The 26,453-nt window shown below is 40.0% G+C and overlaps 1 protein-coding gene across 2 annotated transcripts in view; it reads right to left on the bottom strand.

Moving 5' to 3' along the window:
- The window catches only part of MYOM2 (myomesin 2), a 235,516-nt gene that overhangs the window by 111,008 nt on the left and 98,055 nt on the right, over positions 1-26,453 (bottom strand). For both annotated transcript variants that reach the window (XM_077487771.1, XM_077487772.1), the window contains 7 exons: positions 22,622-22,763; positions 22,087-22,286; positions 10,571-10,624; positions 9,852-9,979; positions 7,304-7,487; positions 6,861-7,035; positions 2,307-2,428 (listed from right to left, as the gene is read on the bottom strand). In XM_077487771.1, coding sequence (XP_077343897.1) covers positions 2,307-2,428; positions 6,861-7,035; positions 7,304-7,487; positions 9,852-9,979; positions 10,571-10,624; positions 22,087-22,286; positions 22,622-22,763 — 1,005 coding nt within the window. The remainder of the gene's footprint in view (positions 1-2,306; positions 2,429-6,860; positions 7,036-7,303; positions 7,488-9,851; positions 9,980-10,570; positions 10,625-22,086; positions 22,287-22,621; positions 22,764-26,453) is intronic.

The raw sequence follows: 26,453 nt of genomic DNA, 5'->3' as shown, positions 1-26,453 counted from the left end.
TAGAATCTTGATGAGGTACAGTGTTTGCCTAAATATTTTAACACATTTGCTTTTGGTTGAAAACCGCATGTTCTATGTGGCAACACCTTAACTAATTTTTTCCCATACAAAGTCAGTATTAAAGCAGAAAAAGCAAGTCAGTAGCAATTAAAAAGTAATTCAGACTGATCTCAAATGAAAGCTTTTTACATCTTGCAACTGACTTGCCTCTGAGTCAGGAAGTAATGTACACAAACTTGTATGTTGTTTTGAGGGTGGGACCAAATACAGCATGGCTCCCATGGACTCCCACAGACCTTAAAACAGTTAAGGGCACAAACAGAACTTTGACTATGTATAGCATATTAAAATGATAAACTTACACTGTGGCTAGCACAAGGTGTTTTGTTATAAATATGTATAGCATATAACAGTACACATATAGTACATTCATTGACAGGTGTAATTGGGCATGAATTAGTACATTCTTAAATGGCTACTAAGCAGAAATTATATTTTTAAACTACCTTATGTAAAATATATTTATAAAAACATAATGGGTAAACAAGTTGTAAATTCAAATTGTTATTGAAACAGACGATAATAAAACCTAATATCTATAGTGTAAAGTGATACGTTTAAAGAAAACCTGTCATAAGACAAAAACTAAGGCTGCCTTGGCAGTACTATACTGTAGTATTAGTCATATGGCTGCCTTAAAGTAACCGTGTCACTGTGTTTAAAATCCGAAACAAAAGCCCCCCTGCAAATATTGTCAGCATCTCCCACAATACCTGCTGCATCTAATATCTGATCCTCTGCTGCGTGTTGTGATTCTTACACCATGAATATATTTGCCAGCACACAACGGATCATATGTCCAAACATTTTTTTATTCAAGCATGATCACATCACAAGCACGAGATTGCAGCGTTTCCGAGTCTCGCAGGTTCCCTTCATCAGGCATGTGATGTGATGGTTCTTACACCAAACCCTATGCCCTATAGGTTTTTTTAAGCACATGATTAGAGCCTTAGGCTTTAATTGGCTTTTAAAAAGTGTGGGCTCGGGGCGCAGAGCACTGCACAGCCTGAGCCCACCCACTTGTGTGGCAATAGCGAATTACTATTCACTATTGTCTTCCTCGTTCTCCTCCCAGCCAATTAGGAAGCCCCGATGGGCCCGGGAGTCTTAGTATCATGTCTCAGGACACACTATCTGTTCCTCTTCGGCCAGGGGAGGAGAATGTCTCTGTGTGTGAGAATCTCTTCCTTCCCCCTCCCTCCATAATAGTAAGGCATCTGATTGGCACATTCACATTCCTGTGGAGGGGATGGGGAATCGCCACCGTCTGTCTCCTATGGGGGGGAGTGTGTGGTGGTGATCGTTGCCGTCCATCTCCTGTGGAGGGTCGGGGGTGGTATTCGTTTTCCCACCCCCAAAATGTCGAGCACCAGCTGTCACTGCTTACCAATGACGGCCTGAATATTTCTACCATGGCAAGTTTTCAATAAATGTACAACTGAGACAGCCAACTTCCTGTCTAGTAATCACTTCCTGCCTCTTTTAAGTAACTAACCAATTAACATAAATCAATATTTTGCACAGAAATATCAAATGTCCCAATCGCTATATAGTACATACTGTATAAAGAGGCCAATACGCTAAAAACTTACAGCACACAATATTATTTTCCAATTTTGCCATGGAAAATCCTGTCGATCACTTCAATGCATTGCATGTTCTTTATGTTATTATTTTACATGGGGAGGGAAGGGGGGTTTGTATGTAAAGACAATTCACAAAACTAATTACATAGGTTTTTACTTTTTGAAGTACTTCTAATTTCTGACTGCAATTAATTGTGAGTCAGCTAATCTTCAGCAATTAATCTACGAGATATTAATTGGGGAAAGCAGAACACGGAGCCTTTGTGGTAGAGATAAAATGATGATCCATTATAAAAATACTGATGCATGAGAAATAAAGGCTTAAGATAATCAAATTACTGTTTTCATGCCAGAAATAACACCTGCACACTTATTAGAGCGTTATGTATGTTAATTAAACAATTTCATTAGAAAACTTTACCAAGATAAAAATTAGCCCAGTTAAAACTCAAAACACTTTTTGATCTGAACCCATTGTTATAACTCTTTCAGTTTTCTTTTTTGATATAGTGATCTATTTACAAGCAACATTTGCATTTTGCTTCTGATCTTTTTTTCTTATTACTGCTTAGTTAGCTGGTCTGATGAGATTGGAAAACTGCTTATGAAAATAACATTAATATCTTAACAGACAGAAGCAAGTCACTGGATACTTACTAAGGGCAGCTTTAACGGTTATTGCCTCTGATTCCTGAGAATTCTCACTGACACCGACTGCATTTACTGCCTTTACACGGAAAATGTACTTTTCTCCAAATGTTAAACCATGCACAATAAACCTAAGGAAGGAAATTAGTCAATGTTATTACATGTTCATTGATTTGTACACTTTCCCCCCGAAGGTGATGGATAAATATGCTCAGCCTAAAAGACATGATATACCAAATGACAGTTTAAAAAAAGTGATTGCGGGATTTTTAAAGGGATACAGGATAAATAGCTTTAGCACAGCTAGTGAGGTAAGGACTCCCATCCAAAAAGAACAAAAGGGGGCACTAGCTAAGTGCATCATCTATAGGTTTATTGCACTTAAAAATCCAAATGCAAACTTACAGAAGTATAAGATCAAAGAGCTTATCTGCAGCTAGCTCTTAGATTTTATATTTCTCAGAGTATGCATTTGGCTTTTTAATCATAATAAAGCCATTGGTGCTGCACTTAGCTGGTGCCCCCTTGTGTTCATTTTTGTAATTTCAGAGATTTGTTCCGTCCTCCAGTGAAACTGCCTACTGAAGTACAGCACCCTTCCTATGGGATTTTTTTTATGAACTCCTTATGAACATTTTATGAACTACCTATGTTACACAAGTGTATATTCATATTTATCTGGGGGGTAGAGGCTAACTTATGTTTGTATCACAATTTCATTTGTTGTTGAGGACTCCTAGTCAGAATACTTGTTCTAGGCTAGTAAATAGTATTAAAGAAAGGATGAAGCAGAAGAATACACTTTAAAGAGGAGCTTCAGTCTGTTGAAAAAAAAAAGACAGCAGCTACAAAAAGGCCTGTAAAGGAATCCAGAGCCATCCTCCCCAGGGCCAAATCTATTCCAGTCTTCGGTTTACTGTGGAAACTTTCTGCGACTCCTTGTGGCTTAACAGCCGCCTTCCCACTGGGTGTTTATGAGCCCGCTGTGCTTTATGAATGCTCCTGCAGCAATCTGGGACCTATGCCATGTCTGAGAAGGTTGCGGGCAGGGAAGAGGAGGGAACTTCCAGTTGAATCACAATGATACAACTGGAAGTGGGAGCAGACAAAACCAGGTCCCCCCACCCCCCAAAAAAAATTAAAAGGCAAAAGTAGAAGGGGGTAGGGCATAAAGCATAACTTCCCCTTGGGTGAAGTTCCACTTTAAATATTAATCAGCAATGAAAGTTTCAATTTGGTCTTCCATTTAATCTAGAGGTATTTATACATTTTTTTTATCCAGATCCTCAGAGTTCTTTGCCATGAGGTGCCATGTTGAACTTCCAGTGACCAGTATGAAAGAGTGAGAAAGACTAATTGGGCCCAATTTGGACATTTTCACTTAGGGGTATATTTACTTTTGTTGCTAGCGGTTTAGACATTAATGGCTGTGTTTAATAATTTTGAGGCAGCAAATTTACACTGTTATACAAGCTGTACACTCACTACTTTACATTGTAGCAAAGTGTAATTTCTTCAGTGTTGTCACATGAAAAGGTATAATAAAATATTTGCAAAAATGCGGAGAGTGTACTCGCTTTTGTGAGATACTGTATATATATTTTTTAATGCTTCCAGTGTAACATCATTTTTTTTTTTTACATATGGGCTTCTTTCATTTTCTTTATAGCAGCACTCTGGGAGATGTAAGGTCTGCACTAAAAGCTAAACAGACTTTTTGGGGGCATATGCGCTGAGAGGGAACATGTGGACAATAGTAATAGTACTTCTGCTCCTGTATCGTTTTATCAACAGGTTTAGGTTGTCCTTTACTGAGACATGATGTTACTGCCTTGGAGGTCCAGGACTTGATTACCTTGTCATGCAGGAGTGCCAAGATTGGAGAACTGGCTACACAAAATAACACTTTACTTGAAAGGTAAAACATATATGTGTTTTTAGTGTGTATTTAGCTACTTGACTTGAGGTTACAGAAAATAAAAGATGCATTTAAGCTACAGCAAAATCTTACAGTTAAATAATCCACACACACACACACACACATATATATATATATATATATATATATATATATATATATATATATATATATACATATATATACATTATATGCTGCTCAATTCAGTTTATACAGACTTTTACTGTTGTTATATATATTGGGAGTTCTACTAATTTGGCTTGGTATCATGACACAGTCTGGGAGTCATTTGAACCCTGGTCTCAGATTTACAATCTCATAGTTATTTATTCACAAAATTTTACTGTGGTGATTTGGAGCCACTAGGTAGATGGGTCAAAAGAATAACATCATTTGTAAAGTAATATGTGCCAAATATAGCATTTACAATGTGCACTCTTCCATCTAAATGTATGTCTTGGTATCAACTCCATTTACATAATGAACAGCACTAGAAATAGAACACAACTCTGAAAGACCTAAAATGCAAAGGACTGAAAGATGTGTCTTTAGCAAACGCATCTTCCCACTTGGTACTGCTGTTTGATTCACATTGCTGTATTATAAAGGCTTTTCAGGTCAGTTGACTGTCCACCCCTCTGCAACTCACATCATTTTCAGCTTGATGTAAACGGATTTCAAATTAAGCAACTGTCAACAAATCACTTGCAACATAGTAATTTAAAAAGAAATCTGATGTTGCTGAATCTATATTTTATGCATGCAGACTAAAGGCTCGCTAAACTCATAAAGACCAGATAACTCATAGAAGCCGAGCTGTGTTTGCTACTGCCTGTATATTATACATCTACAAATGTTTATTGAGGTATATACAGTGGGTTATATACAGTGGGTATAGAAAATAATTACCCCCTGTAAAATAATCAAATGTTTGCTGCTTTGCAGCCTGAATTGAAGACAGAAACTGTTTTTGTTATATTTAGCTGTATTCCCTAGTGCAACATATAACATTCAAGCGAAAGATATAACACCAACATGTCAGAAAAAAAAAATCAAAAACAGAATCACTAAGTTAAAAATAGGGTCACCCTTCTTGCGTCAGTATTTTGTTGGACTACATTTTGCTTTAATTACAGCCTTTAGCCTGCTGGGATATGTCTCTAATAACTTTGCACATCTGGAGTTTTCAATATTTGTCCACTCTTGTTTGCAGAACTGTTAAAGTTCAGTTTAATTTGATGGTGCCCGTTTGTGGACTGCAGTTTTCAAGTCATTCCACATATTTTCAATGGGGTTTAAGTCTGGGCTCTGACTAAGCCATGCAAGGACATTTAACTTTTTCTTCTTCAAAACACCTTGTGGTCATTTTTGCTGTGCCCTCTGGGTCATTGTCATGTCAGAAGGTAAACCTTCTTCCCATTGACAACTTTCTGGCAGAGGGTTTCCTCAAGAATTTGATAGTATTTTGCTCCATCCATTTTGACAAGTGCCTCAGTCCCTGCTGCAGAGAAATACCCCCATAACTGGATATTACCACCTCCATGCTTTACTGTAGGAATGGTTTTATTTGGATGGTGAGCTGTATTGGATTTCTGCCAGACGTATTGTTTGGTTTTTAGGCCAAATAATTACATTTTCTTCTCATCTGATCACCTTAAATGCACCTTGAAGATTCCGAGGCCACATGAAAAAAAGGTGTTATGGTCAGATGAGACTAAAATTGAATTATTTGGCCTGAACACCAAGCAATATGTCTGTCAAATATGTCACCATCAAATATACCTGAACTTGGGCAGTTCTGAAAAGAGGAGTGGGCAAATATTGCAAAGTATAGATGTGCACAAGTTAGTAGAGACATATTACAACAGACTAAAGGCTGTACTTAAAGCAAAAGGTGGTTCAATAAAATACTCACATAAGGGGGATGACCTTTTTTTTCAAAACTCAGTGATTCTGTTTTTGAATATTGTTATTTTTTTTCTGACATGCAGATGTTATATCTTTCACTTGGATGTTATAAATTGCAGTAGTAAATACAGCTGGATAAAACAAAAAATGTGTCTTCGTTTCAGGTTGCAAAGCAAGAAAATTTGATTATTTTAAAGGGGGGGGGGGGGGTGTTTTCTATACCCACTGTATGTAAGGCTATCTAATCCATTGCTCTAAATCTACAGCATGACCAAAACAATATTTGAAACCTGGCAGTAAGATCATGTGACAAAACCTAAACGTGATTTGCTGCAGCTCTCCTAGAGTGATTGCTTATGCATCGTTTAAAACATCTTGAATAATGTTAGTCCTCAACTGTGCATTGTACATTCATGAGAATGTATTTTCAATATGCATGACCTGAAGTGTTAACAAGGCTTAAGTTGTATAGAATGTCACCCATAACAAAAACCCTAAAATTAATAATAAGGACTTATACGGACTGATGTTGGTGAAGGTGGTAAATGACTGAAATACAGCACAGAAGTATCTTACTGTATTTTGAGAGGCTATGACAATTGAGATGAGTCTTTACTTTGTCTCCTGCTCTAAAAACAAGCCAAATAAAAATACACATCGTTTGAAAGTCAAGTATCATTTGTCACAAAACCTAGTGTCTAAAAAGTGTTATATATATTTCAAAATAAATTTCACACCTGGTATATTTAATGGGTTTGTGGTTGCAGTGTTCCCAGTGGTTAGACCCCACAACAGATTTATCTATATAGTATCCAATTAATTCTTCCTCTACTTTAGCTCTATCAAACTGTACGACAACTGATGTTCTGGTATTTCTAGATGCCAATATACGACCAGGAGCAGATGGCACAGCTTTAAAGAAGAAAGAAAAAAATACATCAGCATATAACTCTAAAATAAGAGAATGCAAGCGCATAAAAACAGGCATATAAATCAGTAAACAAGTACAATCGACCTAACTTTTACTAGCAAGAACTACATACTAAATATAATCTTAATTATAGCTCGGTGGATTTATAGGATCAGATAAGTATACTAAAGAGTATACTAAAGAAAGCAATGTACTGTATAGTAAATTTACAACACTTATTCAAATAAAGTATTACAAAACATGGATTACCCAGACGCTCCTGTGCCTGTATTGGTGGTGTTACTTCAGAAGGTTCACTGACACCATGCTTATTGACTGCAATGACTCTGAAATTATAAGACTTCCCTTCCACCAAATCAAACACTGCATAGCGAGGTGATCGTACTGGGATCTGAGAATTGACCCTCTGCCAACTTCCACTACCAACCATTGTCTATAAGAAAAAAAAAACAATAGTTTAATTAGTACATAGTGAAAAACCTTTCCCCATTCAATAAATAGTCTTGTATGACTATTAAAATGAATACAACTTTGCCATTGCATTAGAGACCAAGCAAGTTTTTTTTATCCCTTGCCCATTGCTAACGATTGGATTCATAGGTTTAAATTCACAATGATAATACGTATTAATAATAATAGCTATAATAATAATACTTTCAGGAAAAGTACAATTATCCCTTTGGTATATGCAAACATACCTGTGACCCTGCAAAAATAGGCTTCATTCCCCTGCCAGTGCCTCAAGCCTTTCCTCTATTAGAGATAGTTCCATAGAAGCATATTGGGCGCCACTTCTCAGATATGGCCAAGGGATGGACTATTTAACTTGGAGGTTTCCTGTTTGATTTAGATTACTTTGAAGTTCATACAATTTTAAACTGTTGTTTGATATCTTTTTAACTATCTATATACAATCTTTGTTTTAAAAATACACATTTCACACATGACAAATGGTTCCTGGAGCAGTATACGTGGAGCAAATTCCTAGATTGTAAGCTCTAATGAGTAGGGCCCTCTGATTCCTGATTCCTCCTCCTGTATTAAATTGTATTGTAACTGTGCTGTCTGTCCCCATGTTGTAAAGCGCTGCAAAAACTGTTGATGCTATATAAACCCTGTATAATAATAATAAGAGGATGGGGAAGCTTGCTATTGCTACTTGCTACTTCATTTTATCTCAAACTCAGTTATGTGCTAAAAGTTGAGTCATTGCTCTTAGCAATGCTCTTAGCAAAGCTGAAAAAGTCATGTCCATAATAAAAAGGAGAAGAATATGTAACTGTGAAACTAAAGCTGCCTCCATCCTTATATATGTTTTCCCATGATTTCACCTAGTCTATCTAACATGGAAGCCCCACTATACCGCTTGCTATCTTGCTGTACTGCTATCCCCTAGAAAGGAGAAGATTGATTCCTGCTTCAACTCTGTCTCTACTGCTTAATATGTTTGTATCATGCTGTGTTTTAAATAAGTGCCTAACATAGCTCCCCACTGTCCCTGCTTTTGAGGGACTGTCCCTGATTCAGAACAAAGTCCCTTTGTCCCTCTTTCCTCCTCATTTGTTCCTCATTTTGGTCTGATCTACATAGTTGTATAGAAAATTTACTTTTTATTTATTTATTTTTTTCAAAAAGTGTTTCCTACTGCAAAACCTTTCACTAATTTATAAAATTGCTGCATTTATAAATTTTAAAAGCCAGCATAAAGGAAGAGTAGTGGTAAAAAAAAATGCGCTTGTGGGTTTAACCAATCCATTTTTTTGTACAATTCTCCTTTAAGGGGATGTGGCAGGGGGTGTGTCCTACATCTACATACTTTTGCTAATAGGTATTCACCTCTCAGAATGTTGGGAGGCATCGAATAATGATAGAAGAAAAGGGGGTTGCAAGGAAACCTAAATCATGCTCCTTAGGTAACCACAGAGAATAAATAAAGTTAAACTTAGATACACATTTAAAAAACATATATGTGAACTATTTTAGCTGCACAGTATTGTTATTTCTATATATTCAGTCCTGAGATTTAAACAGCCCTACCAGACTGCTTAGCTATGCTGGTAACATGACTTCTCTATACTAGACTTATGCAATAGAGCTTGCCTACCTTCTACCACCAACCAATGATTAGACAGTGGGGCAGCAGCACTATAATGGGCTCATCACTCTGCTCTCCCCTCTTGTCAGCAATGACAGCAAATGTGCGTGCAGCATACCTAATGGGATCCTTTTGCTTCCCCTCCTCTCTCTGTCTATGTTCTATTGTACAGGGGATTACAATAGATTGATATCAAGGAAGATATCAAGGAGGATTTTAGTAATTGCACCGGTTAAATTCATAATGCATAAAGATCAGATTAAATGTGTGTGGTGCTTGATGATAAGGCCACACATTTTTCACATTAATGACTACTGTTGAAAGTGATGGCCATATCTTCATGTGTGATATTATTAGAACATTTGATTTCACTGTTGGGAATGTTTTTGACTATGCTGGAAAGGTTTCACTGGTAATTAAAGTTTATGTCAACCAAAGAGTAATCTTCTACACAGACATTATATGACTTTTTCACTTCCACGCATTTTCAGCTTGTCATACTTCAAAGTGAAATGAATCCTCTGCCCTACGTAAACTTCAAAGGACACAAAAGTAAAGAGTTCACATTTTCCATCCTCAAGTAGCTAAAATTACACTGAGTTAATGATGTCTTTTATAACACATTACACATTTTCTCTGATCCTTGTCAAGAGGTACTTACGGATAAGACTAAAGAAAAATAATTGACCATCCACTCTTTACCTTTTCAATGTAATAGACAAGTGGAACTCTACCACGAGGAACTGGTGGTTCCCAACTGAGCACAATATAGGTTTTGCTGGTTTCCAAAGCCTGGACATTAGTGGGAGATCCAGGAATTTTGACATCACCTAATAAAAAGCCATACTTAGTAAACAGGCTAATTATTTGTGAACACTGATTTTATTTGTCATTTTTATTCACTGTTACAAGATACAATGAAGAAATTAAATAAAACTCAAGATCACCACTCTGTAGCAACACATGTATTATCAAAGTCAATATCAAAGCAATGTTGCAAGTAAGAGAAAAAGTTGTAATTTCCAAAACAGTCAAACTAAACAATGCAAAAAAAAAAAAAAAAAAAAACACACACTGGCATGTACATAAATCAGAAATAGCCTTTAAAAGCATCAGCTAGGAAATAGCACTATAAAAATACTGGCATCCATCATTTTAAATGCTTAACTCCTTAGTATTAAAATATAAAAGCAATTTAATTGCAAAACAGTAAAATTACCAACTGAGCCAGGACATTCAGGAATTGTTTGAACTTTTCTATATGCCAAAGTACTTAAACATAATCAGTATTGCATTATGCTACTGCCAATGGTAAATACAATTTACATATGTAGATTATATTTTATCAAAGAAATTTGAAGATTTACTAAAAAAAAAAAAAAAACAAACATCATAATTTGATAGAAAAATGGATAAGATACCTTCCAAATCATCCTGACAGATAACAATTTCTTGTCCCCCATCCAAATGGATTTCTAAAAAGAGAAAGCATGTATTTATTTCTGTTAGGAATGATTTTGTGCTGCATGTTTAAATAAGATAGCCTACCCTATCTTCACTTGTTCCCCTCATGAAATTTAGTAATACTTATAAACAGTACAGAGACAGGGGCATCCAGTGCCCAAGGCAAGGATGCAGAATTGCGTCCCCTTCCACCACTATTAATACATGCTGTAGAATGGGTGTACCCCCCTGCCTCTATTTTTTGCCCTTTTGCTTCACTGCGCCCAGGGCAACTTACCCTCCTGCCAAACCCTTGTCTAGGTCTGCTTAGAAACCTCAGGTGAAGATCTACCTTATACTGTCACAATTTAGTTCAGCCTCCTAGCAGCTCTCCCACAGTTTATGAATTCACTGGTCTGGCCATGATCCGATCCAATCTACTGCTTCCTCTCTGTTTAGCCAATTATAGCCTGGCCTTGTCCTTCCGACTTTACATATTGTTCATGCCCATCAGTTCACTTTCAAGTAAAGTTTCAATTTGCAAAATAAATTTGCCCCAGAGCCTAGTGAATGAGTTAAACTTTCACTTTACAAAGAATACTCAACCTTATGCTTGAACATGATTGGATGATTGAAGTCAGCAGAATTTCACCTCATTCACTAAGCTCCGAGGCAAATCCCCTTGCAAGTAAATCAACCCCACAGTCTGGTTTAAGTATATAGCTTGCAGTTCTCAGTAAAAAAGCAACATTATTAAATCTACCTCAAGCCAAAACAATTAAATAGAGTGGTAAAGAGATTAAATGTATCCTATAAGATCAAGACAAAACAAAACAGATTGACAGTCGCAGACAAATAAATCAAAGACTTGTTAAGTTATCTCTGGAAATATTTCCTACCACTTCTTTCCCCAATGATCTCCTGTCACCAGGACTGGAAGTGAAGAGAAATGAGGACACAAAAAAACTATGATCTATCAAAAACAAAAAGAATTGTCTGGAGTTGGGCTTTACTGATATAAAGGAAAAACAAAAATATGACACAACTAAGGCCAATGCATTTCTGATTATACAAGCAGATTTTCCATCTCATCTCTTTAGTTACTGATGCATATGAATTACGCAAGTTCTGTGACCGATAAAATGAAGTTTAGGCAATGACTAAAGCTTGGAACCAGTATCAAACAGATGTGTCAGTAATAAAAGGTATAAATTGGCAACCATGGAACTGAATGAAGGCATAGAACTGCTGACTGTTGGATGGACATGTTCTTTATGCTTGTTTCATTGTGCGCATCTACGCTTTTTGTTTTTTTTCTCATCTTCAAATTCTAGTTAAAATCTCTTATACGATACCAAGATTTGTATGATTGAAGCAAGCTTCTAGCTTAATGTTCATTTTAAAAACACAAAATGTGCACTAGGTTATAATACAGCTCTGTGATTTATTGACACTAAGGTATAACAAGCTTTTTTTATGTTCTTTTTTTGGTGGCATACAGCCTGACATCTGTTTTTATACTGTAAGCTCTGCAGGAGCTATGCGCAATATATGCTTCATCGCTCTGCATTAAGAATAATAAAGTAGTTTATTGCGCAAATGTTTACTACTACCACACAGGGAAATAGGTAAATAAATATATATATGAGCTGTGGAGGCGCAGTAGACAGACGTTCCTGAGGGTCTTGCAGTGTTTTATAGACAGTACAAGCAGTAAGAGCATGTTGAAAATCAGTTCATTATGGTGGTAGAGCTAAGCAACTCTCTGGCAAATAGATTTATGTACAGAAAAAAAATGACATCTCATCTTTCAATTTTTGTTACTATACCTTGTTATCTTTATCATTTGTTATATAACAATATTATGATCACATCTTTTGTATAACCAAGATGATTGTACAAACTTAGGAACAAAATGTTATGCATCTGTTAACTTTAATAAAAACAAATGAACCCCTAAAGTTGTGACTAATATAGATGTGGCCTTTTCATGCTTTAAAATATATGCTAAATAAGAAGAGTGGAATTTAATTTTAGTTCTCAGACCCATACTCAGTATAATCAGATACATGTTTCTAGTGCCAATTTACCTGAAAGGTATTCAATCGCGACAAATGGGAACAAAAAGATACAACATGAACCAAAATATAAATCAATCAAAAAATATAAATAATATAACATGTGTAGGACCAAGGACTATGGGTTAAAATGTTCAGCAACTAAATCAATCTAAAACGCAACTAGTATTATCAGAACACTAATTTTACATTTCTTTTTTTTTTTTTTTAAGAATTATTTTACATTTTTAGTCTCTCATCAGGCTGATAAGTGGAAATATAAATGGGGCTTGTTGTCAATCTGCAAGCTTTAGACCAAACAGTGCATAAAGGTCAGGTTCACACCAGAATGTAACATAGACAGGAAAGAAAGCAGCGCCTTCTATGCGTAGTAAATAAAAAGTTCTTTAATGGGTTCAGTGTATAAAAGTAGCAAATACACTCACAAACAGATGATGGGACCGAGCATATAACATAGGAATCATCCTTTGACTGGTATGTGCCGTGAGACTATCCCTTGTAGCAACTACAGAGATGGAGTCCAACACTGTCGGTATCCGGGGAAGAGGATCTGCAGACACCGGAACGTAGCACTGTGGTGTTGTCACGTCTGGATGCAAGGTCAGCGGGAGGATGCTCCTCCTACACAAGCTCAGATGATTCCTATGTTATATGCTCATTCCCATCATCTGTTTGTGAGTGTATTTGCTACTTTTATACACCAAACCCATTAAAGAACTTTTTATTTACTATGCTTAGAAGGCGCAGCTTTCTTTCCTGTCTATGTTTCAGATCTACTTCTATCTGCAAGCTGACAGCCTTACTAGAATATTATTTCCCACATTGCACATATGGGCATTCTATTTTGGACTCTATTTAAATACATGTTTTTATCTATTGCACCCCACCCAGCATGCGCTGCCGCTTAATTTACCCTATTCTGTTCACACCAGAATGTGGTGCAGAAAAGATGTGTTCCATGTACATTTCCTCGACCACAGGTGAATGCACCCGCCCTTGTGATCTGCATACGGATACCAATGTATTGTTAACAACACCCCAAATGCAGATTGAAAACGCATTGCATTTATGGGCACCAAATGACCAAATGGCTTGGTACCGCAGTACCATGCAGTTTGGTGAAGGGCATTTTCAAAAGTAGTACAAGCACTACTTTTTGCGTTGTCCAGTGCTTTTTGCAAACAAAGCTGTTATTGTTGACCTCCTTCTCAAAATGCTATTTTCCTGGGCACTATTAGCGTTGATATTTTCTCAAACATTGACCCAGGCTCAAAATATTTAAGCCAGTGGTAAGCAAGATAACCAGGCAAGTAGTATTTTCAGAAGAAAAAGTTGGACATGGAAGCTCTCATGTTTCATAATGAGTTTTATTTAAAATGTACAAAATTAAAGAGGAAGTAAACCCTGATGGGTTTTACTTCCTCTTTTTTCCCCTGCAAAGTAAAAGCATAATGGGCTAGTATGCACATGCCCATTATGTGGCACTTACCTGCAAATGAAGCCCGCGCTGTCCCCGCTGGTAGCTGCATTAATCATTACCCCTCTTCCTTCCATAGCCACAGACTCTGGATGAGGGGTTTACAACTACTTCATTAACCGGAAGATTTTCCCCCTTAATGACCAGGCCATTTTTTTGCCATATGGCACTGCATCACTTTAACCGACAATTGCGCGCTCGTGCGGCACTGTACCTAAATAAAATTGAGGTCTGTATCCGCTCCGTTTATGCACAGGGAACATGGACACAGCTCACTCTGTTCTATGGACTGGTAGGTTTAAATAGACCCCTGCTGTCTGTTTACACCTGACTACCCTCCCATCTGCCTAGAGGGAGGGGATGGATCTTCTTTTTTTTTTTTTTAGTGGACTGGAATTGGAGGTAGGTGGGTGTAAATGAACAGGTCCATTTACACCCACCAGTCCATAGGGATGAATGGAGATTGCCGATGAGCTGGGTGTTCTAGTCGAATGCATGATCGACTCGAACACCGGGTGTTTGCCCGTTCGGCGAAACCAGAACGTTATGGGGCGTTTGCGCCATATTCGAGTGGCACTCATGGCCCACAATGCACTGCGGCATCACAGTGCATTGTTGGCTGATGATTGGCCAAGCATGCACTATAACCCACATGCTTGGCCAATCACCGTGTCGGCAGCGAGGAGAGCCATAATTGGCCACAGGCATCATAGCTCCGGGGGTTTAGTACACGCCCCACACTATATAAGGCCGCCTGCGCAGCGGCCTTGTGTAGTGTGTTGTGGCGGCTCATAGAGACAGGCAGAGACAGTGTCTTCATTTCTTTTGAACCTAGTGCAATTACAGTCAGTGTATTATGCCTATACCACAGGCAGATGCAGCAGTTACAGTCGGTGTATTGTGCCACCTACACAGTGTACACCTGAAGCAACCCCAATTGCTGGTGTTGTTCAAGTCCTATACCACAGGCAGCTGTAGCAGTTACAGCCGGTGTATTGTGCCACCTGCACAGTGTACACCTGAAGCTACCCCAATTGCTGATGTTGTTCTAGTCCTATACCACAGGCAGCTGCAGCAGTTACAGTCAGTGTATTGTGCCACCTGCACAGTGTACACCTGAAGCTACCCCCAATTGCTGATGTTGTTCTAGTCCTATACCACAGGCAGCTGTAGCAGTTACAGTCAATGTATTGTGCCTCCTGCACAGTGTACACCTGAAGCTACCCCCAATTGCTGGTGTTGTTCTAGTCCTATACCACAGGCAGCTGCAGCAGTTACAGTCGGTGTATTGTGCCACCTGCACAGTGTACACCTGAAGCTACTCCAATTGCTGGGGTTGTTCTAGTCCTATACCACAGGCAGCTGTAGCAGTTACAGTCAGTGTATTGTGCCACCTGCACAGTGTACACCTGAAGCTACCCCAATTGCTGGTGTTGTTCTAGTCCTATACCACAGGCAGCTGCAGCAGTTACAGTCAGTGTATTGTGCCACCTGTACAGTGTACACTTGAAGCTACCCCAATTGCTGGTGTTATTCTAGTCCTATACCACAGGTAGCTGTAGCAGTTACAGTCAGTGTAATGTGCCACCTGCACAGTGTACACCTGAAGCTACCTCCAATTGCTGGTGTTGTTCTAATCCTATACAACAGGCAGCTGCAGCAATTACAGTCGGTGTATTGTGCCACATGTACAGTGTACACCTGAAGTTACCCCAATTGCTGATGTTGTTCAAGTCCTATACCACAGGCAGCTGCAGCCATTACAGTTGGTGTATTGTGCCCCCTGCACAGTGTACACCTGAAGCTACCTAAATTGCTTGTGTTCTTCAGATCCTATACCACAGACAGGCAGCTGCAGTAATTACAGTTTGTGTACTGTGTCATCTGCACAGTGTGCACCTAAAGTTACCCCAATTGCTGGTGTTATCATCTTCTTGCAGGCAATTAGTATGTCTGTAAGGCCAACAAGGAGAGGCAGACAGTCACGAGCCAATAAAAGAGGGCAAGCCGGTTCTGTGTCTAGAGGCAACAGTGCTGGTCGTGGACGCAGTGCATCGTCATCAGCACATGGCCATGGGACACGCTTATCCATATTTTCGGCAGCTGGACGTGTTGAGCCGCAACATGGCAAATACTTGGTAGAGTGGATGACCAAGCCCTCCTCATCCTCCTCATCCTCTCTCACCCAGGCTCAGGGTACTGGCAAAGCAGCTGCCAATGCGGCCTCTTCCCTAGTCTCAATGGCATCAGTCACTCCTTCCCTATACCCACCATGTCCTCCTGAGGAGTCCCCCAAACTGTTTGAGCATAGTGTTGGGTACATGCTCCAGGAGGAGGCCCAGCGTTTTGAAGGTTCTGATGATGATACTCAGCTAGAGGAAGGCAGTAGCGTGAGCCCAGAGAGAGGGGATGCCCACCAGCTGCAGCATGCTGCCATGTTTGCTCCAGTGATGAGGAGGGAAGGGATGATGAGGTCACTGACTCCACGTCGGTGCCTGATAGGAGAGAGAAGGAGGAGGAGAAGGCTCATCTCCAATGAGGAAGGATACCCTCCAGGGGCCAGCTTAAGGGAAGCACACTGACTGAATCCTACCGCAGAGCTCCGCCTGTGCAGGGCGCTGCCTCTGCAAGTTATTCCAAAAGTTCTTTGGTGTGGGCTTCTTTTGAGACGAGTGCATCAGATCGCACCGCTGCTATTTGCAACGTATGTCTCAAGCGTATCTCGCGTGGCCAAAACATCAACCTCTTGGGCACCACATGCTTGACCAGGCATATGTTGACTTGCCATGCAGTTCATTGGCAAGCATACTTTAAAGACCTACACCAAAGAACAAAGCGGAACTCTCCTTGCTCCTCATCAGCTGGGATCTCCAACCTCACTATACCTTCAGTCCTCTCTGAAACCTGCACTGAGAGGAATGAAGGTGTAGAATTAGGTGTGCCACAGCCAAGTACTTGTGGGCACTCTGCTAGCAGTACACCGACATCTGATTTTACCAGGCAAATTTCCCTGCCCCAGCTGCTGGACCATCGAAAGAAGTTCACTCCAGCCATCCACACGTCCAGTGGTTGAATGCTAGCTTGGCTAAATTGCTAGCACCTTCATGGCCTCTTCCTGTGCTTTGTCCTCGGAACCAGCGGTGTTCCGTAGGCATACAAGGGGCTATACAAGTACGCAGGCAAAAATATGCCATGCCGTGCTTGCGCTGGTGTGCTTGAGGGCCAGGAGCCACACTGGGGCAAATATTCTGTCAGCTCTGCAGGGGCAGGCTGAGAGGTGGTTGACGCTATGCCAGCTTAAGCCAGGAATGGTGGTTTGCAACAATGGTACCAACCTCCTCTCTGCCCTCCGACAGGGACAACTGACCCATGTGCCCTGTCTGGCTCACGTGCTTAACTTGGTGGTGCAGCGGTTCTTGGGCAGGTACCCAGGCTTACAGGATGTCCTGAGGCAGGCCAGGAAAATCTGTGTTAATTTCTGCTGGTCATATAATGCCAGTTCTCAGCTGGCTGAGCTCCAAAAGGAATTGAACCTGCCCAAGAACCGCCTTATCTGTGAAGTGCCCACCAGGTGGAACTCAACGTTGGCCATGCTGCAGTGGCTGCACATACAGCAGAGGGCCATCAATGAGTACCTGTGTGACTACAGCACCAGGACAGGGTCAGGGGAGCTCTTTTTTTTCCCCATGCCAGTGGGTCATGATCAGGGATGCATGCACTGACCTGTCACCATTTGAGGAGGCCACAAGGATGGTGAGCAGTGACAGTGCATGCATCAGTAACACTGTACCTCTTGTCCACCTGTTGGAGCACACGCTGTATGGAATAATAGACAGAGCACTTGAGGCAGGAAGAGGGGGACTTCCTTGCCTCTCAAGGCCCCCCTTTATCCAGACAGTGTTCCTGCTGTCCCGCCGATCACACAGGAAGAGGAGGAGAAGGAGGATTGTGTCAGCATGGAGGTGGAGGCTGGCACTCAGCATCAGCAGCAGTCTTTTAGGGATGATTTACAGTCCCAAGAAACCCGTGGATTTGTACATAGCTGGGAGGAGGTGGCTGCGGATTATGTCTTCCTTAGTGACCCAGGAGTCACTGGACCAAATGCCTCAGCTAACCTATGCTGCATGGCCTCCCTGATCCTGCAAAGCCTACGGAAAGATCCTCATATTCAGCAGATAAAGGAGAGGGATCATTACTGGCTGGCAATTCTCCTTGATCCACTGTACAAGGGTAAGGTTGTGAACCTTAGCTTGCCTTTGCAGAGGGAGCAGAGGATGAGACATCTCTAGGAGGCCTCGCAGAAAGGTCTGTGCAACCCGTTTACAGAGACTGGGCGGTTACAAATTCCTGGTCCTGGACAATGTGTTGCTGAGGCTTCGGTCAGTCACAGAAGGAGCGATGGAGAAGGTGGCCGTCTGACCGATGCATTCAGACAATGTTTTAGTCCGCAGCCCAAAGGTATGATCGGTTCCAGCAACCATCCCGAGCTTCTGATTTACATGGTGCAGGAATACCTAGGGGCAAGGTCAGACTTGGACACCTTTCCCACCAGAAAATCCTCTGGGTTACTGGGTCTTGAGGATGGATCACTGGCCAGAGCTTGCACAGTATGCAATTGAGCTACTGGCCTGTCCTGCATCCCGTGTTCCTTCGGAACGCACATTCAGTGCTGCTGGAGGCTTTGCAACAGCTCACAGGGTGCGCCTGTCCACCGATTCGGTTGATCGACTGACCTTAATAAAGATGAATCAGTCTTGGATCACCACCAGCTACCAAGCGCCTGAAGCTGATGTAACTGAATATTTTTTTTCCTTCAAGACTGCCTATGCGGATGCTGAGTGACTATCCTGTTATGCTGACTGACTATATTCTTCCTCCTCAATGATCCTGCTGATAGCTTGGAAGAACATTTTTGGTTCTGGGTGCCGCCACCAGTGGCTAAGGCCCAATTTTTCAGCCCCTGTACAACAGGGGCGTGTAATTAAAATTTTTGATTTAATACTTTGCAGCAGGGCTCATTCCTGCGCTCCAACTAGAGTATCTGTGAGAGGTTGCAGTATCTTGGCACCAGCACCAGTGCCTAAGGCCCAATTTTTCAGCCCCTGTTTAACTGTGGCGTGTAATTACAATTTTTGATGCAATACTTTGCAACAGGGCTCATTCCTGCTCTCTAACTAGAGTTTCTGTGAGGTGTTGCAGTGTCGTGGCCCAATTTTTTAGCCCCTGTTTAACAGGTGCATGTAATTACAATTCTTGATATAATATTTCACAGCAGGGCCCGTTCCAGCGCCCACCGAGAGTAACTGTGAGGACTTACAGTGGTGTGGCACCAGCACCACCAAAGGCCCAATTTTTCTACCATGTTCAACAATGGCATGTAATTACAATTCCTGATATAATAGTTCACAGCAGGGTGTTCCAGCAACCACCAAGAGTAACTGTGAGGGCTTACAGTGTTGTGGCAACACCAACACCTTAGGCCCAAATTTCTGCAGAGCATATAGGGCAGGCCCTTACTTTCAAACATCCAATTTACAAACGTCTCCTACTTGCAAACGGAAGGAGACAACAGGAAGTGAGATGAAAAAAGACGGACCACAAAACAAATTATACAGGGGTGATAACCCTTCCCTATGTTTTCCAAAAAGCTTAAAAATAGACTTTTTGACTGGAGCTACACTTTAAAAATGTACCAGTTCAAAATTACAAACAGATTCTACTTAACACAACAAACCTACACAGTCCCTGTCTTGTTTGCACCACCGGTATACTGCTGTTCTGAGTATATAGGGCCTGGGGGCCACACGCCTTTCCTTTTTTTAATTTGGGTATGGGGTTTCCCTTAATATCCATACAAGACCCAAAGGGGCTGGTAATGGATGGGGGGGGCTACCCATGCCATTTTTCTCAATGATTTTCATCCGTATTGCCGGAACCAGACATTACATTAAAACTGCAAGCAGTTTTAAATGACTTACATTAAAACTGACAGGCGGATGCGATCAGACACTTAATATGAAAGGAGCCATAACCAGCCTAAAAGCCAGATTTCCTATAATACATTAGCAGATACATAGAGATATTCCAAAGTGATCTATACTGTGAGTCACTGCTAAGGATGAGCCAAACACCCCCCCCCCCCCCCGGTTCGGTTCGGTTCGCACCAGAAGCTCCGAACAGACCTAAAGTTCATGTGAACTTTAGAACCCTATTAAAGTATATGGGACTCGAACGTTCAAAATCTAAAGTGCTAATTTTAAAGGCTAATATGCAAGTCTGCCAAGGTGGAAGATGGGACTTGTAGTTTATTTATTCACAGATCCCCGTGAATGAATGACACAGCTGTGTGGGTAACGGAAGGGGGGGGGGGGCTGCTAGAACATGTTACTTGCTACACCTTAAATAAGGGTGTACCATGTAACATGCTCCAAAGGTGAATTTAGACGTTAACATACGTTAGTGTAGCACAGCTTCTAAATGTTTAACACTTTCTTGTTGAGAAGTGATCTCTCTGTCAGCACAGTACAGACAGGATTAATTATGGTAATTATAGCTACCCAGCCTCCTCATAAACAATGATCACTAAGTGGGATTTTTCTTTGTCAAGTTTCCAAAAACAGCATCTAAAAAAAGAAATGCTGCAGATTTTAAATATTTCTTTAACCACTTTCAGACCGGACCATTTTGCTGGCCTAAGACCAGACCACTTTTTGCGATTTGGCACCGAGTCGCTTTAACTGACAATTGCGTGGTCGTGCGACGTGGCTCCCAAACAAAATTGACGTCCTTTTTTCCCACAAATAGAGCTTTCTTTTGGTGGTATTTTTTTTAGCTATAAACAAAAATAGAGCAACAATTTTGAAAAAAACGCATTATTTTTTACTTTTTGTTATAATAAATTTCTCCCAAAAGTATATAAAAAACATTTTTTTTCCCTCAGTTTAGGCTGATACGTATTCTTCTATATATTTTTGGTTAAAAAAAATGCAATAAGCGATTATTGATTGGATGTAGCAAAAGTTAGCGTTTACAAAATAGGGAATAGTTTTATGGCATTTTTATTAATATTTTTTTTTTACTAGTAATGGCGGTGATCAGCGATTTTTATTGTGACTGCGACATTATGGCGGACACATCGGCCATTTTTTACACATTTTTGGGACCATACAAATGCAGTGATTCCTGTGTAAATGACACTGGCAGTGAAGGGGTTAACCAGTGGGTGGCAGTGTAGGGGTTAAGTGTTCCTCCTAGGGGTGTGTTACTAACTGTGGGGGGACTGGGCTTTGTTTTAGTGAACACTGATCTCTGCTCCAATCACATGGAGCAGAGATCAGCGTCACTTGTTGCTAGGCAGAACGGGGAGATGCTGTTTACAACGGCATCTCCTTAGTCAGCTGCCCCGTGAGACGATCACGGGTATGCCCACGGCGATCAAGTCCGCGGGACCCGTGACCGGACTCACGGGGGTCCCGATGGCAGGGCGGCATTTAAAACTGGACGTACCTGTACGCCAGTATGCCTGCCCGTGCCATTCTGCCAATGTACATCAGCGTGCGCCGGTCGGGAAGTGGTTAACATTATGCTATGCGAATGGGAACATGTAACAATGTAAAAAAAGGTATTCTGATGTACCTGCAAACGTGGAAATACAATTAATAACAGATTAGCATGTCAGGTGAAAAATAGAACTGTATGCAAATAAGTTACCTCCTTTTTTAAAGTTAAGGAAATACCAAGAGAAGTAGTTACTGTACAGAGTAATAAACTACTGTGGAGTCACAAAAGACTATTTAATTGACATGTGCATTACAGAGCCTGCCTGCAAATAAAGAAAAAGCATGGCAGCTGTACTGCAGAGTGTCAGTGTATGCTTTATCTTAAAACATGCAAGAAAAAAATGTATACATGGTTATACAGTCATTTCTAGTGATCATACTTTGCAGTCTTGATAAATCAGCAGGATCCAGAGCCGCAACTGCTATAGAAACTCTTGATGGTCTACTGATTCCTGCTTTGTTAACTGCTCGGACGCGGAAAATGTAAGATCTTCCTTCATATAAGCCAGTTACTGGATATCTACAGATCTTAACGGGTGAATCATTGCACTGGATCCAGTTGTCTGTTCCTACTTCGCATCTGTCATTAAAAAAAAATGTTCAGTTAAAAAATAGTGTATATTGGCTTTCAGAAATAATATTAATAGATAGTAAGCCATAGTAATTAGTGATGGATACTGCATTTCATCACTATTTTCTTCCTCACATTAATTATTTCACACACCTGTTATCTGATGATATTTCCTGTTTGACATTTAGATATCTTCAAAGTTCGGGAACATGATGGTGCTGCCTACACAAATGTCTAATTATCCTTTACATCTACTGTTAGAAAGGTCTTTAAAATTATAAATAAACGAATCAATTGAGATGGGAATGTGGTTAAAAAAAAAAATATTAGTGCCAAGTACTTACTTATCAACAAAGTATCCAATGACTGGAGCTTCACTGGCAGTGTTTGGTGGCTTCCATGATACAATCACATAATCTTTGTTAGCATCATGGCACGCAACATCCATTGGAGCACCTGGTGCCCCTAAAACCAGAGCTGCAGCATCTTTAGAGAAATAGGAATAAAACATAGGAATCAGTGCCAGTTCAATTAAATATTGCTAATCCAGGGAAAATAAAGTATTTAGCATAACTGTATTAATGCTGCTGCTGCTGTATAGTATGTACTGTATCATCCTGTGACCTTGGATGTTCTAATTCTAATTTATAAAGCTCAGACATCCCCATATAAGTAAATGATTTTCCCTCTATTACTTTTCTGGGGACAACCCAAAATTTGGGATTTTCTTTACTTTCACTTTCAATGATAATGTTAAACAGAACAAATAGAGACAAGCATTCTAATCTCTCTCAACGCTGTCCAAAACAAAAACAAAAAAGTTTTGCCTTTAGTTATACTTTAAGTGAGGTATCGGAAATGGAGTTCTGAATTGATGTGCTCTGCATTGAGCTGTAGTCTGACTCTCTAGTGTGCTGTTAGTGTAGGGGATTTTAACCTTTACTGCAGCAAATAGCACTGTTAAAATGTAAGAAAAAAGCTCTTGGTTATTAATGTGTATGCAATCCGGCTGCACTACAGTAAATGATAAACCTTCAGATGAGCTTTAACCCGATGTTCTGTCTGTCCCCCCCCCCCCCCCAAAAAATGAAAAGTCAGCAACTACAAATACTATAGTTGCTGACTTTTAGTATTAGGACACTTACCTGTCCAGCGTTCCAACGATGTTGGCGCCCCAGCTGATTTTCAGATCAGCTGTCGGGTGCTGCCACCACCATTCCTGGTAAGAGAAACCAGCTGTGAAGCCTTTCAGCTTAACAGTCGGATCCCTACTGCAGTGGAATTTCAGGAACTTGGATGGAATTTCGCTTTAAGCTGTCATGGGCAAGACTCCCTTCTTTTCTTTGCACTGTTAATCTATGCAGGTTTATTTGGGGATTTTTCCCAGGTTGACAACACCACAGAATATACATATGCTCTATCAATAAATAGTAATTATAATAACAGCAACACTAGTAGTATGCTATGTTGTTAAAAGCAACAGAACAATGTCATTACCAACTTGCTGTTTTTATTGTTGTTGTTAATAATTGCAGACATTTACAACTGCAAATTTTAAAAGGATCGTTTAACCACTGTTTAAATTGTTTACATGAAAATTATTAAAGGCACTTGCCAACAAGATGGCTAACCCTTTTATTTTTGGTTTTGCTAGATTACAGAGTATGCCAACTTTGGACAGATGCTGTATACTTCCATTACAGTTTTCATGCACAAAAGAACATTTTCAGTGAAGGTTTAAATTGTTTATTCAAAGAGTTAGTCACAACATCAAGTGATTCATGATATTTAGGCCAGTATTGTTGAGGGGCATTACTAAGATAATTGTAAAGTGTTTCTTAAAGTATTTCTAAACCCACAACAGTAAAATCAGTCTATATATGCAGTAATGCATGCATGTTATATTCACTGTGGCACCTAAAGGGTTAATCCTCTGCATTGTGTAAAAAGGCTGTTCGATCCTGTCTACTCTGATCCTTTCCCCCTTCCACTGTCCCCAATATATTTCCTGATAATACAGAGCCAGGGGACAGGCTGTGCATGTTTAGTTTGGTATGTATTTTCAGAGTTTTTTTTTTTCTTGGGAGGGTGCATCAGCACAGGGCCAATCAGCACTCCAGACAGAGAGTCCGGGGTCCTGCATCCTGATAAGACAGTCAGTGCAGAATAGAGTTGCCACCTGTCCAGGATTCACCTGGACAGTCCATGTTTTGAATCATGTGTCCGGGTTACAGGCGGACTGAAACCTGCACACATTATTCAGACAGGGCTGTGGCTCCCCAAGTGTTAAGGAAATTTGTAAGTTCTGTATATAATTGTATTCTATTTTCTATGTATTGCACACTGCCCTCACTGTGCACACTGCACACGGCACTAATAATGTTTTCAGTACACGTTTGCATTCTTTCGAGTCCTGATTAGAATTAGCCTCCCCTGTTACCATAAACGTACAATTGTAGTATTAATGTGATAGCTATGTAATCATCTGTATAAAAACCTTAAATTGCGCCATAATAAAGCAGAACAGTTATTTGGAAAGATGCGGATCTTTTGTGTCTGTTCCCTACTGCAGTAATTATTATTAATTTGGAACCGCTAATCAATATGAGGATAGGAGTAGCCTATCTATAAAATGTTTAGGTCAGGTGGCGAGCTTTGTCTAGGAGGAGGATTTACAGGTTGCCCTGAGTATCCAAAACTAGACGATCCGGGAATTTCTGATAATCAGCCGGCTGAGGTGAGCCTTTTGCTTACATTTGAGTTATCAAACTTCCTTGATTGGTAAGGCATTTTCAGGACAAAGGGTACCTATTTTACCCCCCTTAATCGAATTGTATTGATTGGTGGTTATATGTTATGTTGTCACTGTCTACTGTCCATCTGAGTGTTATAGATAAGAAAGGGAAGAATAGTGCTGTTCACAGGTATATGTAATACACATCTGCTAGATAAAGTAGTTTAGAGGCAAGAGGGTATAATCACACATAGAGAAGACTTGATGGGAATTAAATTAAGTAAGGGAATGGAGGGTAAGAGACCTTCAAAAATGCCCAGCGCAAGAGGAGCGCTATAAAATATATGAACCAAAGATGCGGTTCGGCCTATACTGAGCCCCTAGATTAATGGTTAAAATGGACAGGAATCCACAATGGGTAACTGGGTTACCACCAAAGTCCACAGGGACTAAGAATCATGCAGAGTAAACAGCTAGAGAAACAGCTATCTCTGTGAGCAGGATGAATCAAGGATGACAATTAACACTAGACAAAAAGGGACATTTTCATGTTAAGTTGTGGGATGGATTTGGGATCAGGCACTACAACAAGTAAAGTTATAACAGAGAAATGAGAGGTAAAACGGAATGCTTTATATGTTGTCAGAGAGGGAAGATGGGATGAGCACTATGGCTGCCCCCGTCTGATCATAGAATCATAGAAGCTAGAGTATGTGAAGTATGGGATTACAATACATGGGATGCAAAGGATATCAGAACAAAATAAGGCAAGCAGAATTTAAACAGGGAAATATTAAAGAGAGTTAAAAGAAAGTGAGAGAATGATATGCATGTGTTGTGTAAAAATGGGAAATATGTAAGCGATTTTAGAGAGATATTCGTGTATGTGTGTAAATGCTGGAACCTTTAGTTCTATCTCTTGTGTGTGTCAGGTATGCAGATGTGACCCCCCTCCTTTGCACTCTCATGTAGCAGAGATAAGAGGTCAGTGATAACCTGGAAGGACACCATGCCAATTTCAGTTTTTTAGACAAAACATTTATAAAAAAATGTGCCGGGTTTAATTAATCTAATGATAATGTGGTCACGATTATTTTTTAATCTGTTTTCCAAACATGGTAAAATGAATCATTTAACCATGTATTACACAAATTGAATATCCTTTGATAGTGGAAACTGTCCTCATTCAAGGAAATGTATCTGTGGATATATTAGTATTAGGGTGTGATATTGAAATTATCATTTGAGTATTAATTTCTAATATGAGTTTAACAATTTTATTAATAGTATAGATATAATGTAACTGGTTTAGACAACCTTTGGTTGGAAATGAAATCCAGGTTATTGGGGGAATTTGTAAAATGGTATTAGCGTAGATTAAGAATTTGTAATTTTACATTTATACAATAACCCTTATTGAGAGGAAAAAAAAGATGTGGTTG

The sequence above is a fragment of the Lithobates pipiens genome, unplaced genomic scaffold (assembly GCF_037356315.1).
Source record: "Lithobates pipiens isolate NorthernLeopardFrog02 unplaced genomic scaffold, aLitPip1_a1.2 Scaffold_18, whole genome shotgun sequence".
Lineage (NCBI taxonomy): Eukaryota > Metazoa > Chordata > Amphibia > Anura > Ranidae > Lithobates > Lithobates pipiens.
This window is presented reverse-complemented; position numbering and strand designations above follow the sequence as displayed.